General features: G+C 44.9%; 1 protein-coding gene across 4 annotated transcripts in view; it reads right to left on the reverse strand.

Annotated features, from left to right (window-relative positions):
* Nucleotides 1-10,782, reverse strand: part of SLC12A8 (solute carrier family 12 member 8) — a 140,288-nt gene extending 129,506 nt beyond the window's left edge. The window contains exons 1-2 of one of the 4 annotated variants that reach the window (XM_045502357.1): nt 10,512-10,782; nt 9,085-9,179 (exon numbers count right to left, since the gene is read on the reverse strand). In XM_045502357.1, the coding sequence (XP_045358313.1) occupies nt 9,085-9,126 (42 nt within the window). In that variant the 5' untranslated portion in view covers nt 9,127-9,179; nt 10,512-10,782. The remainder of the gene's footprint in view (nt 1-9,084; nt 9,180-10,511) is intronic. The other 3 variants (XM_045502358.1, XM_045502355.1, XM_045502356.1) reach the window with 3 other exon arrangements.
* Nucleotides 10,783-20,149: the final 9,367 nt, after the last annotated feature.

A 20,149-nucleotide genomic window follows, 5' to 3' on the forward strand; every position in this document is an offset into this window, starting at 1 on the left:
AGAATCCCCAGCAGGTTCCTCACTGTCAGCACAGAGCCCAGCACAGGACTCAATCTCACAAACTGTGAGATCATGACTTGAGCAGAAATCAAGAGTCAGATGCTTAACCAACTGAGCCACCCAGGCACCCCTTGTTGTTCTTAAACAACAGTAAATCTCCTTTGCGGAAAGTGTCATACATAGTTCTTTACTTACACTTGACTGGATATTAAGGCTGTTTAGGGAACTGAGATATAGATGGATAGAGAAAATGTAGGGAGAAGAGTGAAAGAAAGAAATCTCATAATTGGCCTTCTATAGTCTAATCTGTTAGTTCATGGGGATTTAGTTAAATTTCTCGTATTTAAAACAATTTTTTTAATGTTTATTTATTTTTGAGAGAGAGAGAGAGAGAGAGCAGGGGAGGGCAGAGAGAGAGGGAGACCCAGAATCTGAAGCAGGCTCCAGGCTCTGAGCTGTCAGCACAGAGCCTGACACGGGGCTCAAACTCACCAACCATAAGTTTATGACCTGAGGCAGGTGGGTGCTTAACTGACTGAGCCACCCAGGTAAATTTCCTATACTTTATTTATGTTTATTTATTTTTGAGAGAGAGAGAAAGCACACACATGCACACATGTGTGAGCGAGCAGGTGAGGGGCAGAGAGAGAGGGAGAGAGAGAGAGAATCCCAGGCAGGTTCCACACTGTCAGTACAGAGCCCCACATGGGGCTCCATCTCATGAACAGTGAGCTCATGACCTGAGCCAAAATCAAGAATTGGACCCTTAACCACTGAGCCACACAGGTTCCCCAGTAATCCTGTTTTTAACTCAACCTCATTTTTTGCAGCACCAAAAGATACCTGTGTTTTGAATCACATTTTATTTATTCATATTTTTGTAATGTTTATTTAATTATTTTGAGAGAGAGCAGAGGAGGGGCAGAGAGAGAATCCAGAGCAGGCTCCACGCTGTCAGCATGGAACCTGACACAGGACTCGATCCCACGACCCTGGGATCATGACCTGAGCCAAAATCAAGAATCAGACAACGAATCCAGCCACCACGGTGCCTCTGAGTCACATTTTAAATGTGTCAGATGGACAGGATACTTAGAGTGAAGTCTTTTGTAAAATTGATGTCTGTTCTTAAAATCTGTGTATCTTTTAAGAGAAATTATAATGTGGTTTTGCTATGTGTTGTTCTTTACTGTAACTGCCTAAAATAAAAAGTGAAGCTTACTCAAAATGAGACATGGTTTTCAGTTTTAGGTTAAATTTTACAGACACTGGGATTCACATTAGAGCAAATTTATCACCTGCACCAGACATAACTATTTTTGCCAGAGTGAGGGTTGCTAAGGCCACCAGTGCCTCCCGTTTATCAGAAAGCACCTAAGTCCTGTAACTGCTGACAGGGACTGTTTAGTAAAGAACATCACAGGTTTTTTTACACAGACCAGGGTTTTTTACACCACTATATTTTTCTCTTTATGCCTGTAAAGAAAAAAACATGCACACACCAAAATAAGAACAAAAGAAATGAAAATAGGACCTTTCTCCTGAGAAATAGAAATGCCAAGCATTATTTTCTTGGAAATGCATCAGAGCCTATATAGGTGCCACCTCTGAAGAATTTTGTCAAACTATTCTAAAGCATACCACCATAGTCCTTTGATTAGGTATTAAAACTCAGAAAGAAAAAAATTAAGAATTAGTTTCAGTTACACTCGGTAATGATTGAGGAGCAGAAAGAGATATTGAATTATACTCGGGTATGTATATTTCTTTAAATCTTACTACAATTATTTAATACTGTTCTGTGAATGTAGAAGTATCTGGTGTTTCAACTGCTTTCCTGAAGAGATATATTTTGGTTAGAGAAAGGATAAAATTAATGGAAAAATATCCACCCCATAGGAAGTCACAATGTTCAATCAGGCCACACCAGGGAGTAAGCACCACCTAGTGGCACCTTACTCAAATTACAAGAATAGTATTTCAGAGTTAGTAGGATTCTCCTTACAAGCCCCAGCCTATTAAAAGATGACAAGGACTGTGTTTTTTCCATATCTGGCCATGAATAAAATGTACCCTAAGGAAGTAAGAAGTTTTAAAATCTCCTAGTCTGTCCATTCACAGCTAGGCAGAATGTAGGAATCATCTTTTTCCTTTCCTATATCTTATGACATTATAACATCTTAAAAATCTTGCTGACCGAGGAAAGATTGACCCTCCCAGGGCTGACCAATTCTTAGAGATAGCAGAGGGCTGGTCAGGAGCATGCCTTTCCTATGCAAACCAACCAACTCTGAGTCTGTCTCCCAAATCACCCCTTTTTATCTAACCTTCATACACCAAGTGAATATTTCCCCTGGCCTAACCCACCCCAGGGCCAGGCACTAGGCAACTAGGGAACACCCCATAGCCCAAAGCCCACCAGAAGTATTTCAACTAGCCAATTCTAAACTGCCTTGCCGTGATTTTCCCATGAAAAAGGCTGTGGTCCAGGCTCTCCCCTAGCTCCTGCTTCTGCCTCCTAGCCAAAGCCTGATGCTTCCCCTGTGGCCATGCATGGCATGGGATCCTCACCTCCTTCTTTTGGGAAATGAAAATAGTAAAAATTCAATGTTATTGACCTCTTCATGTCATCACTCAATCCCCTCCATAAATGAAGATGCTGTGGGTACAAATGAGACAGGATTGTACTTAATTCATTTCAGTGAAGAATCACTTCCATCACAGTCTCTAGGGAACCTTCATTCATAAAATGTCTCCATTCCCCTTTGTACAAATATGCAGGTTTTTTGGCTCAAATGTCATTTTGGGGGTTGACCTTCTAGGCTAAGTAGCAAACAGGGCTATAAAATGGAAAGAGAGAGCAACAAAGAGGAGAGAGCAGGAAGGGTGACAGTGCCCACATGAAAGCCTCAGACTCAACACTGAGAACCAGTTCTGTCCCTTCTTCTCTCCCAGATTCCAGGACTGTGAGCCTCTTTTCTTCTGCCATCTCCAAAAGTTCATTCTGTCCGGGTACCTTTGGTGGCTTGGCAGTGAAGCTACCAGCTGAAGCTTCAAGGCTTCATGTGCATGGAGTCCCTTCCAAAGATTATACCTAAGTTTGTATTTGTGATTCGTATCTTAAGACAATGTCTAAAATCAGACAAGCTTCATGCTCTACAAAAACTGGGAGGGCAAGAGGGGTCATGGCTCCAAGGACCCCCGAGACCCCTGATGTGAGCCCTTCTCTTCTGCCCAACTATTTGGGGCCTCAGTTTCTTTATCCGTAAAAGGAGGGGCAAACAGAGCAGTTCTGTCTTAAGTTCCCTTTTCCTTTCTCCTTAGTTATATTCATTTCTCTACATACTAACAAAGCAATACCCTAGAACCTCACATGTGTCTCCCAAGGCTCACTCTGAATATTGGTGTTTTAAAGATTCCAAAACAGGCCTGGTAAACACACGGCAAAAACACAAGCCAGTTCTTCACTGTACACTGGCTGATGGGTGCACAGAAAACCAAAGCAAAGCTTTCGCAATGAAGCCTGACACCAATGCTCAAAATTATACTATAACCTAAAGACAGGATGCATCACGCTAAATCCAGAGCTGTGGTACGGGTTAGCACTTGTGGTTCTAGCCTATCTCTGCCACTCGTTGCACATGTCTTCTGACAAGTCATTCAACACCTCTGGCCTTGTTTCTTGACATGCTGAGGAAGGGGACTGGGCCAGTGGTCTCTGAGAACCCCTCTGCCTCTTAAAATGTTTGCTTCTATCTGCCTCTCTTGTTGGTGCTACCTCATTGCTCTCCAGTGTCCCACAATATGACCACACTCTCTTTTTTACCCTTACCATCCTAAGCTAACCTGGGTATGCCACTGAATTGAGGCAGAGAAAACAGGGAGAGAGCACAGGATGAGAGGATAGAGAAAGGAAAGGGAGGGCAAGGAAGTCAGGCAATGCTGGATGGGGCATGTTCAGGGTCAGACACGGCTCACCCCCCGGAAGTCAACCTGGAAACACCTCCTCCTACACATAGGCCAGATGCCATGGCTCTACCAGGGCACCTACTTCCTGGGTCTGCATCAGGCTCTTTTCCAGGGTGATAAGCTCAGGTCAGCCAGACTTTAGCAACCAGATTTCCTAAAGAAGGGTCCTCATAGACTATTCCTACAGGAGCCAAATCTCTTGGAAGAAAGCTAGATGGGGAGGAAAGAACACAAATCACTCATACTAGCTAATCTGCAGCGTTTGGTGACTTGTTTGCATCCCATAGTGTAACACAGGTCCCCTTTAAGTTTCTCTGGAGACCATCTAACCCTGGGAGAAGGAAGACAAGAACCTCAGATTCATTGGAGGCACTCCTTATTCCATAGCAGTTAAGGGATTTCAGTTTTGACATCTCCAGCAATAGCTATTACTGGAGATCCTGGCAATAATATGCACTCAATAAATCCACGGTAAGCTGAGCTCAATGTTCTCACTATTCCCAATGCTAAAAGCTTTTGATCCTGCTAAACTTCAGACCTCACTGAGCATGTCTATTTGCTATCTGTCCCTGTCTCAGGCCACCTGCTTTCCCCTGCCAGCTTGATCTTCCTGACATATCATGTCCACCACAGTCCTCTCTGTCCAGGGACTGGCAGAGACAAGCATGGAATATATGGTTTTTAGCCTTCCATTCTCCTCCCTCTGGCTCCAGCTGTTCCTTAACTTCCCAGGCCCATGTTTCACAAACAGTGTACTCTACTGGGTTTCAGTGTGAAATCTGCTTCATCCAGTCACTGAACACACACTGTATTTAGTGCTCACCATGTGACGGGCTCTGGGCCAGATCTTCCCACATATGGCATAAAAGCCCTGAAAATCAGGTACTCCCACCCCATCTCACAGTTGTGGAAGCAGACTTGGAGCCCTGAATAACTTGCCCAAAGGTCCAGCACAACCAGTGACAAAGTCAGAATTTGGAACCCAGCTTCTCAGGTTCAAGTCATGTTAGTGAAGCACCTGAGGACAGAGGTTGCCAGAACAAGACCTGTACCTGCCAGAGATTCACTAGGTTCCCAAACATGCACACATACACACATACTCACACACAATCTCAAGCCACTCCACACCCATCTGGGTCTAGAAAGTGTCCCATCTTCCTCAGCTCACCCAGCCCACCCAGCCGGCTATCCTGGACAATGCCCCACATTCTGGTTTCAGCCACTGGAATAATTCTGGATTTGGGATTCAAGTCTTTGCTGTGCTGAGTTCTGCATTAATTCCCCAACTGAACCTTCTGATTACTTATTATCACTACATTCTGGAACAAATACATACTCCTCACCCTAGTTTTATTATTAGCCAACATTTACTGGCTGCTCACTATTGAACCAAGCACTACACTAAATATTTACATGAATTATCTCTTTTAATCTTTGTAACTCTCTTCATTGTAGCCATTTTATAGGTGAGGAAACAGAGACTTAGCTAAGTAACTTGTCCAAGGTCACAAATCACAAAGTATTAGTCAGTACTTGAATCCAGGCAGCCCATGTATGCTTGACCGCCATACTATTAACCTGATCTACAGCCTCAGGTCCCAGCTGGTCCACTTACTACTGACCAACACACACACACACACACACACACACACACACACACACACACACACACACTCACACACACACAGCTATACCACCTGGTCTTGAGATAATTAAAGCAAAACTAAGCGTCCATTAATTCACCTCTCCACCTAACTCACAAGCATCCCCACTGTGGCCAAATATCCTAAGAGCTACTTTCTAGTCACAGTGACCAAGAGAAGAGCAGATCTGAACTGAAGGATTTGGCACAGGGTGCTGCCTTCTTATTCCTCTGTCCTTCAAACTCCAAAGCTCCTAGCAGAATTCCTGACTACCAAGGCTGGAGTGAAGGTAGAAAAAGGTTCATAGGAAACTTGGAGGGCCAGCCACTCCCAGAGTTCAGCTTCACATGTTAGCTACCCAACCGGCTACCTGCTCTCCACACAGGCCTCTGGGTTGCCATCTGAGTGGCTCTGTTTCACCACTAGGGCAAGAGGCAAAGAGAAGAAAGGCCTTGGCAATAAGCACGCTTGGGTTCTAAGTGCCTCTGTTTTTCTCATCTGTCAAACCAAAATAATCATATTTCTTCCAGAATGTGTTATGAAGATTAAATTAAGTAATGCGTATGAAATGTTCATTACATAATAAGCACCCACCAATCGGTAGTATCATTTTCCTACCTGTTCAGCCTGGGATGTGTTACCTGGCTTCACCATATATGTTCTACTGCCACCAATACTTTGACACCTAATGCAGATGGCAGCTCCCTCAACCTCTAGTGAGCTCAGTTCAGTTAAGTAGAACCAGCACTAACTGAACATTTTCTATATGCTAAACACTAATGACAGGTATTGAGGATGCAACAATGAATCAGGGGTTCACAACCATAAGGGAGATAGGAAAGGAACAGCTTGTTTCAAAGCTACACAGTAAGTGCAGTGATAGAGCATGTGCCTGGAGCAAGGGAGCAGAGTCAGATCATGGAAGGCTTTGGGGGCCAAGAGTTTGAGCTGAATTCTGAAGGCAGTAAGAAGCCATTGAAAGGCCTTTAGCAAAGCAGTCGAATGTATAGATTTCTGCTGTAGAAAGGAGCAATGTGGAGAAAGAGGTTAGGAGAGTATGAATAATCCAATTCAGAAATGGTGCTCAGGGGGCGCCTGGGTGGCGCAGTCGGTTAAGCGTCCGACTTCAGTCAGGTCACGATCTCACGGTCCGTGAGTTCGAGCCCTGCGTCAGGCTCTGGGCTGATGGCTCAGAGCCTGGAGCCTGTTTCCGATTCTGTGTCTCCCTCTCTCTCTGCCCCTCCCCCGTTCATGCTCTGTCTCTCTCTGTCCCAAAAATAAATAAACGTTGAAAAAAAAAAAGAAAAAAAAAAAAAAAGAAATGGTGCTCAGGACAAGACAGTGCAACGGAGACAGAGAAAAAGGATGAATTTCAAGCATCAAGTGAACACCAAAGGCCTTGACACTGAACACTGTCCAGTCCCTCAATATTTGAAGATTGAGGGAGAGGGAGATGGAGAGAGGGAATACAAAGCCCTTTGTATCTACCACATTTTTAAAAGCAACTCTTTTGGGGCACCTGGGTGGCTCAGTTGGTTGAGCATCCAACTTCGGCTCAGGTTATGATCTCGTGGTTTGTGAGTTCAAGCCCCGCATCAGGCTTGGTGCTGAGAGTTCAGGGCCTGGAGCCTGCTTCAGATTCTGTGTCTCCCTCTCTCTCTGTCCCCTCCCCCTCTCCCTCTCTCTCCCCCTCTCTCTCTTTCTCTCTCTCCCAAAAAATAAATAAACATTAAAATATTAGAAATAAGTAAATAAAAATAAAAAGAACTCTCTCTTGGTGCACTTATGACAATTTAATTTGCATTGTGGGCATCTATTGCTTGTTTATTTGCTCAACCAACTAACATTCATCATCCACTTAAATGCCAGGCACTGCCTCAGGTACTTGGAGGGTTCCGGTGACAAGTCAGTTAAGAGAGAAGTATCAGCGAAGACCACCAAAGGGGAAAGACACAAGCACAGAGCCTGGGGAATGGTGAGTTTTGGCTGGCATGTGGGGTACAAAGAAGATTCAAGGGACCAGGCTTGAAACTCCAGCAGGATCAGCCCGTGCAGGACCTAAGCTAAGGAGTTTGAGCTCCTGAGTGGTGGATACATGGAGCCACTGAAGATTTTTAACAGGGGAGAGAGGGGTACAGGTGAGCTTCAACAGATCCTTCTCACAAAGATGAATCAAGAATATCTTGTCCTTTTTTTGGAATCCCTGTGGACAAGAGCCTCATATTTTTCGTGTAGGCATCTTTCTCATGCCCAACATGGCAGCCATTATTTCAGAAGTGGTCCACTAATACATGTGAAATGTGTTAACACTCACGTATAGTCTTACATAGCTAAAGAAAACACATGAGAAGCTGGTCAAGCTAAATAAATGTGAAGACCCCTGACAAATCAAGGTCTCTCTAATGGTCCTCGGCCACACTAAGAGCATGGCCACAGGCCTTTCCATCCAGGAAAGAACAGCTCTGGGCAGGCATTCTGCCGAGTCTCCAGTCTCTCACTTCTCAGCAGCATGAAAACTGGCAGAGTTGAATGTCAGGAGCTAAGTACGAGGGTGTGGGGTACAGCCCTGGACCTGCCAGGGGGAGAGGAGCAGTACCCTGTGCTGAGTACTCACCATCTGTCAGCCACCATGCTGCATTTTTCACATGTACCCATGAACCTGAAGAGGGGGTAACTGGCCAGTTTGGATTCCCCCACCAACTTACAACACCTCCTGCCTCATCTGCTCTTTGTCTCAAGACCCCCAGGTTCTGGAGCCTGCTCTCTTGCTATTGTTTGAGGGCTTGAGTTGATCCTCTCCCTTCATGGCAGGCTTATTCCCCACACCCCATTATAATGCCAGAACCCCTCCTGCCCTTCTCTACAAAGCATGAGAGAAATCCAAGGGATGGTGAAAACTTCAAGGTTGAGTGATCATTAAACAGCAAGACCACTGCAGGTAGTTTCCTGATTAACACCTAAGCATGGCTTTTTATTTTTTAAAGGAATTAACTGTATTTCTGCAGAGAACTCCTTCAGTTCCATAGCTATGTTGAATATTTACTACAACTAATGATCAACAGGGAAAGAAAAAAAAAAAAAAAAAAAAAAGACCTGCAGACATCAAGAAATCCAGAAATCCATTTGGCTTCAGCATATATGAGTTTTTCAGAAATAAATTTACCTTCTTGCACGGGTTTGATTCAAAAGTAAAAGGAGTTCATATTATCTGAGTCCTCACTCTGTTCATGGAAAACCTCCATGGGGCAAGAAGGAATGCTCAGGATTCAAAACCCACTACAAATAATATCAAAGAAGGTTTTCTGCACACAGATGATTAAGAGTTGGCTTAATATTTTCTTGATTAAGCGAGAATACCAAAATAAACTTCTGAGATAATTACTTTTAAAATAGTCTACCATAAAGTTTCCATTCAGCTTCTTGTCTGGGTGCCCCTTGTTGGATCTCAGACCCCCGCACGGCACAAGCCTACCTGTTGGGCTGCCTCATGGAAGAGTTCCTGCACTTGAGACATCTGGGCTGTTCTCCTGGAAATGGGGTCCTGGTGGTCTGGGTGGGGAGACCCCTCTGGAAGGTAAACACCATCTTTGGTCAGGCTGGCTCTTCTTCCCTCCATCCGTAGCATCCATCCTTCCTGCACACACCACACACAGCCCTGACCAAGGAAGGGACCTTGTTCTACCTCATCTGGAAACATCCTTTTCCTCTCTTTGGTACCCAAATCTATTCCACACATCTTTCAGAACCTCCCTGTGCTCACACCTTGCTGTCCTGGAGCCACACTTGCCCCCAGAGCTTTCTTCCCTGAGCTCCTTCAGTATGGGGGTCAGAGCCAGCTGCCAGTTTACCCAGCCCCAGAGGACACAGTCTGACACTCCCCTCTCATCCTTGTCAACCCCTCTGTCCACAGCAAAGGCAGCACTGGCTCCCTAGAACTGGTTGTAGGTAGTGAGTGAATACAGATTGGTCCATGGGCGGAGGGCGACAGAGGAGTTTAGGTGGTTCTTTGAAGGTCCCCTCTGGAGCAGTGCCAGAAAGGGTAGGGGAGTGGAGACAGCAGGTAAGCAAAAGAGGACTGAGCATCATTATAAGAGCTTGGTTCTCTTCAGACGGGCAGTCTTCCCCTTTGTACCGGAACCAGCTTTCCCTGGAGCAGGGACTTTGCGCCCTGCCTGTTCGCCCCCTTTCCCTAGCACGGGGATGGGACAGAGACAGGGCTCAAGACATTTTGGAAGGAGAAAAGGGAGAATGAGAGGGGGGTATGGGGGCAGAGTTTGTCATGTGAGAAGAACACGATCAATGACAGCAGCCAGAGAAGGCGAGAAGGGAAAGCGCCCCGAGTATTCCAAGAAAAGAGCTGGGAGCTGGGGGCCGGGAGACTGCGAGGATTTGGCGGGCTGCGGAGACGAGCTGGGTGTGAGGGAGACCCCAGAAAGGTCCCCGCGGCTCTCGGCCCCGCTGCCAACGCACAGCCAGGCGAGTCTGGAGCGAGGCGCGCTGGGCCTGGCTTGACCCCCGCCGCTCGGGCCCTCGGTCTGCGAAAAAGGACCCAGGTTTCCGGAGAGACGTTCCGGTTCCGCAGCCCTGGCTCCCGCGCGTCTCAGTCAGCATCCCCACTTCTGCGAATCCCAGATGGAGCAGCCCACACCCGCCTCTAGATCCTGGGGAGAACCCACCATTCCTCTTCTGGGCGCGGGGCAGGCACGCGCGCGTCCGAGTGTCCGCGTGCAAACGCTCAGGTGCACACGCGCGCCCCGTGACGCGGGGGCGGGGCGGGGATTACCTGAGCGGGTGGCAACGCCGGGTTCCCTTACTACCGGACAGAGCTCCTCCGGGGAGAGGAGTCGTCCCCAAGACCACCCTGTGCACTCCCCACCCACCAGCCCCGTCCACCCTCACCTGCCGCAGGGTCAGCGAGCTCTAGCGCGGGGCCCGCCTTGTCCCCGCTCCCCTAGCCCCCGCCACGTGGCTGACCAGGTGTGCTCTGCGCGGGTCCCCCTGTCCAGCTGGAGAGGCGGGTCTCGTCCGGGCTCGGTCACCCCAGCCACGCCTTCATTCGGGAACCTCGGTGCCAGGTGGAGAGGGAGGGGCTGCTGAGATTTCCCCTCCCCAAGGGTGGGGCCCGCACACCTAGCGCCTCCCAGGAGGGCTCCGCTCTACGCGACCGAGCTGCCAGGCCTGGGAGGAGGGGACGGGAATCTGGAGCCCCGGCCGAGTTACCGGGAGGGGAAGTGGGGACTCTGCTAGCTCTCAGACGTGACCGGACCAGCCACTGCCGCTGCAGTCCTCGGCCAGTTCAGTGCCACCAGCTGAGGTGGCCAGCCCTGGGAAATAGGACGCGGCGCGATCCTACTCACTGCAGTTCTGAGAAATTGTCCGACCTTGCACACCAGAGTGAGAAAGGGCGGGGAGCCCGAGGGCCCACAACTCCCACACCGGCCCCGTGGCCCCCCTGGGCGGGTGCAGAAGCCTCTGGGCAGGAGAGGAGACTGCGCTCCAGAGGTCCCCCCGTGCGGCTGGCTACCCCACCAGCTGACCCTCAACTCGAAAGAAGTGCAACTCTTTTGCCCTTCACCACCTTCACCAAGACTGAGAACCGACTTCCCCAGGGAGTGAAATAAGATTTCCAGGACTCCAGCTTGCAGGGGAGGTGGGGGGGGGGGGGGGGGGGCGGGGGGGACTGAATTAACATACAGAGGATTAAATTATCTCCATTTCCAATCTGGCATATTTCCTAATCCTTAAATAACTTGCTAGGCTTCCATGTGGGCTTCTGAAAACAGGAGGGCAGCTGGGAGTACTTCCCACGCCCACATGAGCCTTTGTGTGAAAATCCCTAAAAATAGAGGTTGTTCTTTTAAAAACAAAAGGGAAGGCAAAACCATGGGAACGCTGACAAGAGTCCCAACATCTCCTGCTCCAGTAAAGGCTTTTTTGGTATGGAAAGATACATAGCATAAAGTGTGCTGTTTTGATCATTTTTAAATGTACAATTCAGTGGCATTAATTACATTCACTATGTTGTGCAACCATCACTGCTCTTTTTTCATCACCCCAAACAGAAACTCTGCACCCATTAAGCAATAATTCTCCATCTCCCCCTTCCTTCCTCAGCCCATGGTCACCTCTAATCTACTTTTTGTCTCTATGAATTTGCTTCTTCAAGGTATTTCACATAAGCAGAATCAGACAATATTTGCCCTTCTGTGTCTGGCTTATTTCAGTTAGCATGTCCTCAAGGTTCATTCATGTTGTAGCGTGTGGTGGAACTTCATTCCCAGCAAAGAAGTTTTTAATTACCCATCTCTGCAAGAGGAAAGACTCCCCGAATAAATTACACATTAGCCGTCTGTAAACAATGGATAGATAGGTGGGCAGGATAACACTGTCGTTTTATTGGAATTGACTGTATATCCGTATACTACATCTACATGGCCAGTAGACTCATTTTTATTATTCAGTTTGGGGTCACACATGACACTTTTATTTTTTGCCTTAAAAATAAAAGGTTGGTTTCCTGTTTGCTATCATTTTCTGATGAGCCTCCCTCTAAGTGTCTGTGTGAATTTTGAACAATACACATTCACTTCCATTTCAGCCTGAGCTAAAAACATTAGAAAAGGAAATCCACACTGCTGTTCATAACCACCTTTTTTGTTACTCATTACTTTCTAAATGAGAAGTTCCCTTCAAAGCTTATAAACATCTTCAAACCCAAGAACAAATGTTTGTTTATTTTCCTTATGTTAAAGCAAGAGAAACCTACCCATCTTGCTTAATGTAGATTTATAACAATGATATATTTTTTTAAAAAACCCACATTTGCAATATTTAAAAACACTACCCTTGTATATCCTTTGAATAGAACAATTCCATTTTTAACAAACTACCCTATCTGACCTAGTATAAGGATGTTAATTGCATCATTAATCTGTAATAGTTAAAAAAAATTAGAAGCAAAATATCCATTAACAGAAGATTATTAAATAAGTTATGGTACAGCCATGCTCTGGCAACCAGTATTGGAAAGAATTAGGTGTTTTTATATGTACTAACATGGAACTCTGTTCATCACATAATAAGTAAAAACATCAAGTTGCAGAATAATGTGTAATTATTTTTTATAATGCAATGTATACATATATGTAGTTTGTATGGAAAAACACATCAATCTGTTAATAGTGATTATCTCTAAGGAGTGGGATTGAGATAGTGGGAGAGGAAATCTACTCTGGTGTACAAATTCTGGATTTTTAATGTTTTTTTTTTTTTTATGATCAGCACATTACTTTTGGAGTCTAAAAACTAAATAAGAAAATTAGAAGACAATGTGGGGCATATTGTATTTTCTGAAGATGGTTACACTAACGTATCCCATCTCTTATGGTCTTCTTGCAATATGACATTAATGTTCCTTCAAAAAGAGATGGGTCTATGTTCCCTATGCTTGAGCCTGAACAGACCTTTGTGAGTGCCTTAACCAACGGTAGGAATGGAAGAAATGACACTGCTTGACTTCCTAGGATAGAATATAAAAGCAGTAGGCAGTCCATCTGGCTTCCTTGCTCTCAGATCACTTGTGCTTGGAATTCAGCCACCATGTTGTGAGGAAGCCTGGGCCACATGGGGAGGACACAAGTGGGTGTTCCCACCTATAGCCAGCATCGACTGCCAGACATGTGAGATAAGCCTTCAAATGATTCCAGTCCCCAGCTTTAAGTTCTTCCAGCTGAGGCCCCAGACATTATAGTAAGGACAAGCTGTCCTGACTGTGCTGTGTGAATTCTTGACCACAGAAACCACGAGACACAACAAATTGTTGCTGTTTTAAGCCACAAAGTTGTGGGGGTACTTTGTTATTCAGCGATAGTGAATACATAATGCATCCAGCCAAGGTAAAAAAAAAAGGGGGGGGGGATTTTTATTCATTTCATTGTTTGGACTTACTAGTATTGCAGCCCTGTTAAATAAAAAAAGTCATAATATTGTTTTTAAACTCACTTGTTTTCCACTCAGTAACAACTCCAGTTCAAGTTGAAGTTTGTAACATTGAAGTTGTTGTTCTGTGGGCCTTACCCCCACTTAGCCGCTGACGAAAGCTCCTTCACCTCTTTCCCTTCCAGTGATTGGTGCTAAGAATTGCCCTCTGTGTGAAGGCAGAAGAAACCATGTCTTGAGAAATGACCTCATTGGTCATAAAGTCTGAACTCTGAGGAAAGATCAGAGCTTAGAGACATTCAACCAAAACAGAAATGTAAAAACAGGTTGAGAACATTAAATCATGATGTAAATATGTATATATACAAAATTACCTCACAGCCTAGGCACTGGAACCAGAGTCAGAAGGGTCACAAGAGGTGGGTCAGCTGGTCCTCTCCCTAGGCTGGACTTTACAGTCACTTGGGGGTGGTTTTACCCAGGTCTGGGGTGGAGTCGGGGCATCAGTATTTTCTCTTAAGTTCTCAGGTGATTCTAAGATGCAGTCAAGGTTGAAACCCATGGAATTTCTAGCCCAGTAATTTTGGGGGCAGTTTTTGCCTCTCTCTTAAAATGCTTAAGGGATAGAATATACCCTATCCACAGTGGTGTCTTACTCCAGTTATAACTTTCAATGACAAAGAGAAGTTGTGAAATATATTACTCAGGGAGCACAAGTAATTTACTATCCATCTCTCTCTTTGTAGCTGGTCATTGTGATACACCTCCCTGGGACATGCCTATTTAAAAAAAAAAAAAATCACAAGACTTCTGTACACATTCAGAAAAGTTTGCTGGCTTTGAGGGTGGAGTTGGGATTTGAACGTACATCTGGTTCCAGTATTAGGCTCTCTCCTGTACACAAAACGGCCTCTCTAATCCAGGTGAAGAGATAAGACAGAAAAAGGTTGAGATGTGTTCCCAGAAGTCCCAGAGGCAAGAATGACATTTGTTTGAAGGGCCGGCAGGCATTACTGGGAGTTGGAAGGGGCGACTCGAGAGCTGCAAACCGGACATAAATACAAACCCCTCACACAGGCTGAGATCTCCTAGTTCCCAGAGAGGTGGGGGCAAGACCCCAGGAAGAAGAGTTTCGCCTTGCCTATCTGGGGTAGGGCTGAGTGGAGAGGGAGGGGCTGCCACTTCCCTGCTGTCAGGTGTCTCCAGCTCCTGCTGAGATCCTGTTTCTCCTCCAGGATCTATACTGTTTGTTGATTCTGGGAGTTTGCCCTCTGACAGGAGGAAGTCATTCTCCCTCTAGCAGCCACGTGGCATCTAGTTTGAGCCAGGACCTATTGGGACCAGAGAACACAGGAGATGCAGAGAGAAGCCTAATGAACCGGGTCCAGTTCATGAATGACAGTGGCAGCCTTAATGGACCGTGACAACAACACAATTAGCCTTCAGCACTTGCTTAAATACCCGATATGGAAGACCCATGGACAGATGAGAGAAGTCAGACCTGCATTTGGGTCCCAGTTCTTTCTTCCCACCATGCTCTTTCATGTGTCTGAGCCTTCATTTCTCATTTACAACATGGAGTTAATGATAAAGCCTGCCAAGCCTATGTGACAGAGTTGTTATGAACATTCCAGAATTTTGATGAGGACTGAAATCCAGCTCTGCTGTTTTCCAAATACACCATCTTTCCTCTCATTTTGAAACTCACAGGGGCAGTTTCGTGGTCCCACTGCTGCTATCCACAGGGCCTCAAACTCCCAGGCAGTGCTTCTTCTGTTGCACCCACGAGCTCTTTGCACCCTCAGATGTGACTCACAGGGCCTGGCTGCTCTCTTTCAACCATATTCACCAGGTATCTGTTCCTCCCCAAGCACTGAGCCCAACACTGGCACACGATGAGGGACATGATGGCTCTGGACAGGCAGGAAATCAGATTCTCACACTAATAATCAGATCATGACAAATAGCCATCTATGCTGAAAGCAACTGTATGGAGGGCAAGGAGTCTGTGGTTGGGTGGGGACGTGCAGAGGGGGAGGGTAGTTATGACCTAACGAGGATCAGGATAAGCTCTTCTGAGGAAGTGATGCTGGGGCTGAAATCAGGGTGGGGAGTTAATAGGTAGAGTGCAGAGAAAACAGTCTTTGTGGCAGAAGGGGCATGACCGAGTGTGAGAATCTGAGAGCAATTCGGAAGTGGAAGAGCAGAGGGTGAACTCACTGTGGGGAAGGCTGGGGCTGTAGGCAGTGGCGGTCACCAGGGCCAAGGCAAGGTGCTTAGTGTTTATTAAATAGCAACTGAGAAGCTTCTGAAGGGTTTTTGCATGGTTGTTACCTGTAGAAAGGACTGGAGGCCATTAAGAGATAATGGGTAGAAACTTGTAGGAGCCCAAGCAAGACTTGAAGGTGGCTTGGCCTGTGGTTATGATAAAGGGATGAAGGGTTCGAAGGGATTCGAGAAAGTCACAAGACCTGCCTACTGTGAGCTGTCAATCTGATTGATCTGATCATAGAATATTTACTGAGTCACACCCAGCAGTAAGCATGTCCTCACATGTGGACATGGCCTTTGTTTGCTGGCTTCTTCCTTTTATTCCCATGCTACTGAGCAGGGGAAAGTGCTGGGACCGTTTGTTCATTTATGGAACCCTAGCCTCCTGTTCTTCACTTGTTGTCATATATAGAGAAGCTCTCATTTCTCTGCAGCCAGAGAGTAGTAAGGAGCCTAGAGGGAAGTAAATGGCCCTAGAGACATGTAGTCCTGGCCACATCTTCTGGCCCATTTCTACACTAGGGTTTGGGAAACAGGTCCAACACATCAGATGCCATGTTTCTCACTAGCCACTGATGCTCGCATGTGTCTCCAGTGGGAATCTCGTTTAGAAGTTTGTGGCTGAGCGTAGACATCCAGTATTCTCAGGCTCCTTGATCACAGCATCATCTTAGTACCATAAAAACTCCACCATCAGGGGTGCCTGGGTGGCTCAGTCGGTTAATCATACGACTTCAGCTCAGGTCATGATCTCGCAGTCCATGAGTTTGAGCCCCGTGTCAGGCTCTGTGCTGACAGCTCAGAGCCTGGAGCCTTTTCCAGATTCTGTGTCTCCCTCTCTCTCTGCCCCTCCCCTGCTCCCACTCTCTCTCAAAAATAAACATTAAAAAAAAAAAAAAAAAGGCACCACCATCATTTCTAATACCTTCACTGTTTGTGCCTTTTACCACATTTAAAATTCTTCATTCATTCATTCCTGCTTATGGGTAAGGCACTGTTCTATACTGTGAACAAAACACCACCAAGAATCTTTTCCTGATGAGCAATTAATTTTGAATTTTTCTGAAATATTACTACAAACACTTAAGGTAAATAAATCTAACTTGCATGAAAGGCCAAACATCACATACCATCAAGCAGCTGTTCCCGTTTGGTGTATACTCACTATGGCACACACCATATAGTCACTAAGGAGGAAATCAAAGGAGATAGCAATAACTGGAGAGAAATGGTAAAAAAATAAATGTAAGAGAAAAAGGTGAATGAGCAGGCCAGGCCCACCACACAGACCTGTGTCCCTTCCTCCTGCCTGGCGAAGCTGGCTGCAAAATTCCAACCTTACTGTTGGCTTTTTGCCTCATGGGCAGTCAGGTTCTTGTTCCTGATTAACCAATAGCTTGGAATGGAGTAGTTCAATATGTTCTTACTTTTGTAGGATATTTTTGCCTCTTTTTCCCCCCTGAAAGCTTACTGACTTTTAAAAATTCACTGCAATATACATCACTCTCAAAAACGTTGCATCCCTTCCAGGGTCTCTGAAAATGGAATCTCTTCCACCCACCTCACTAACTAGCTTTTCCTTGCGGGTCAATAAAATCCAGACAAACCCACTCATACCTCCCAATTTTTTTGAAAGAGGATATTGTCATCAAGTCAGGAATTTATCACATGCTCTGCTTTATAAGAAATGAAGCTTCCAACACTTGTCCAATTCTGCTCTAGCTCCCCTTTGTGCCACTTCTAAAATATGAACTAGGAAATGTTTAGTGCTTTATAGTTTACAAATCACCTCAAATGACTTGATATTGACAGCAATTCCGAAAGAACTTTTATTATCTCCTTACAGATAAAACATCGAGGCTCAGGAAGGGTAAGTGACATGAACAATGTTACACAGACAGACCAAGGGAGAACCACCACTTGTCTTTTTGATTCTCTCTTGCTCATTCTGCTTCTTAACCTGCCCATGCAGCTTGTAGAATCTCGACCCTACACCCCTGCAGTCTCACAATACTCAAGATCACATAAAGGTCATTTAAAGCTGTCCCTTGCAGCACTGGTTATGCCACCTCTGAGCACCACCATCTGCTCTCAGATCGTGAGGGCCAACTCAGCAAACTGCACAGCACAACTTCTCTCAGTGCATGTTGCCAGCGAAGCCGAGAGTGGTTCTGAATGTGTTTGCTCAGTTGTATCCTCTTTCTGCCATTTCATTTTGTGCTCTAGCAATCAGTCTTAACTCTAATTATCAACACGACAACAGTTTGTGGGACAGTGCTGGAATTCCCATAAAGAAATAACAGGAAAAGTGTTATTCAGGAGGTTTAAGGGTAAATTTCATGGTGGTCCAAACACCTTGAAGGAAACAGTCAAGGAAAGGAGAATGTAAGATAATTAGGGGTTAGTGGAAGTTATTTGACTTAAAGAGCATCATAAACATAATCATAGCTGGGAGTACGGACTCATGTGTGACTTGAATGATTTAAACTAGTATTAATACCACTCCATGAAGACTGTGCTCGAATGACTAATTAGCACCGGTTCAGTTAGCTCTCCTATTTCCAGGAAAGCATCCTCCAGCATCCATTTCCAACTCCCCACTAAGATATAGGTACCCCTCAGGTTCACGAATCCCTAGAGCACATTCATTTCCCACTCCTGTAACAGGTACATTCCTTCCGAACAAAGGCTAGTCTCATTTCCACAGTCCAGGTTTGAATTTTATCCGTGAGTTTGGTATTTTAATTAGGCAGTATTTTTAACGTTATTTCCACTTTATTTGGCCTGTATATATTTTCTATCTTCAGCAACCAATTTAATAAATTATGTTCTCTAGAAAACTGTCCTAAAGAAATCTACTACTTACCCATTTGATGAGGCCTGAGGTATTTAGCTACACAGCACAGCATCCAATACATCTTATGCTTTAATAATCTAATGTACAGTACCACACCCTGCAACTACCACCACCTCAAAAACCTCTCAGATGCCCAAATAAAGATGTTAATAGACTTAACCATTTATGTGCATCTAGCACAATGCTTGTTCCTTAGCAGGCGATGGATCCTGAATACTAGGCCCCAGCAAGTAAGAATTCAAATCATTAGAAACATAAGTACCATCACAGGTAATAATACATTTCTTTGGCTCCCTTGGTCACCTTAACACAAGCATGAATTTCAGAATCTTACTATGAACGGGAGCAGCTAGGGAAAATTAAGTTATGATTTTAAGAGTTCACCTGAATGCGTAAATATGCAAAAACTCAAAATGTTCTCCATTTTTCCATTCAGGTCCATTTCTAAACTTGGGTTTTTCCAGTAGTTTGAAAATCACTTTGAAAATGGTCATTCTCATTTATAGGATCACATCTCACATCCTAGCTCTTACACATATGCACATCTGCATGGGTGTGTGCATGATGTTTTACTATAAATGTCCTTTTAAAGACATTTGAAAATGACAAGAGGAACTAAAATTTTACCTTTAGTGCACTTAAACTCTTCTGCTCCATTGACTATAAGCCATCAAATGGATATAGTTTATCCTAATACCTTTTCAGGCTGGGGGTGGGAGGGAAAGAGAGACAGGACAGCCAGCAGTCTGCAAAAAAGTAAACTTCTATCCAAACATAATCATAGAAATCTTCATACTCCTTTTGTGCATGACAAATTGTCAAGTAAGACTCTATGATAACATTAATTCAAGTGACTTCGATTTCAGTTTTTCTTGTAATCTTCAGAAGGTAGAAGTGTCATGTATATATCTCCCCACCCCTCTACCTACCATTTCTAACCATTCAAGAAAAACTGAGATCTAGGAAATGGATTAATAGACTATCAGTGGTATTATTATGTATGGTTACTTAAAGCACCATGCTAATAAAGCCAGGGTCCTAGGATTAATCTCTGCAAAGGCCATTAGTTTATATTGTTCCAAGGACCTGGACTGCACTCCTAACTGCAGACAGCTTTCTTACAATGTGTCACAAGACAGGGGACTGGCAAGGTGGTAAATGGATAAAAACAAAACTATCTTCATTAATAGGGGGTAAAAACCCACATATGATGGGTTTACAGACTCTTATCCATAAAGAAAAAACAACAACACATAATTTTTAAACCTATGTTAAACATATTTCAAGTCTACAATATTGGACAGTAACATTTGACTCCTAAATTTTAGAACTGCCTATACATTCTACACAAAAGTAAAGTTCCTGCTGATGGTTACTCAATTTGTACAAAAACTGTGAATTCCATACAGACATCCTTCTCTTTTTAATATTAATCTATGCACCAGTTTTTAAATATTTACCTTTAGTTATT

This window comes from Leopardus geoffroyi, chromosome C2, assembly GCF_018350155.1.
Source record: "Leopardus geoffroyi isolate Oge1 chromosome C2, O.geoffroyi_Oge1_pat1.0, whole genome shotgun sequence".
NCBI classification, from domain to species: Eukaryota; Metazoa; Chordata; class Mammalia; order Carnivora; family Felidae; genus Leopardus; species Leopardus geoffroyi.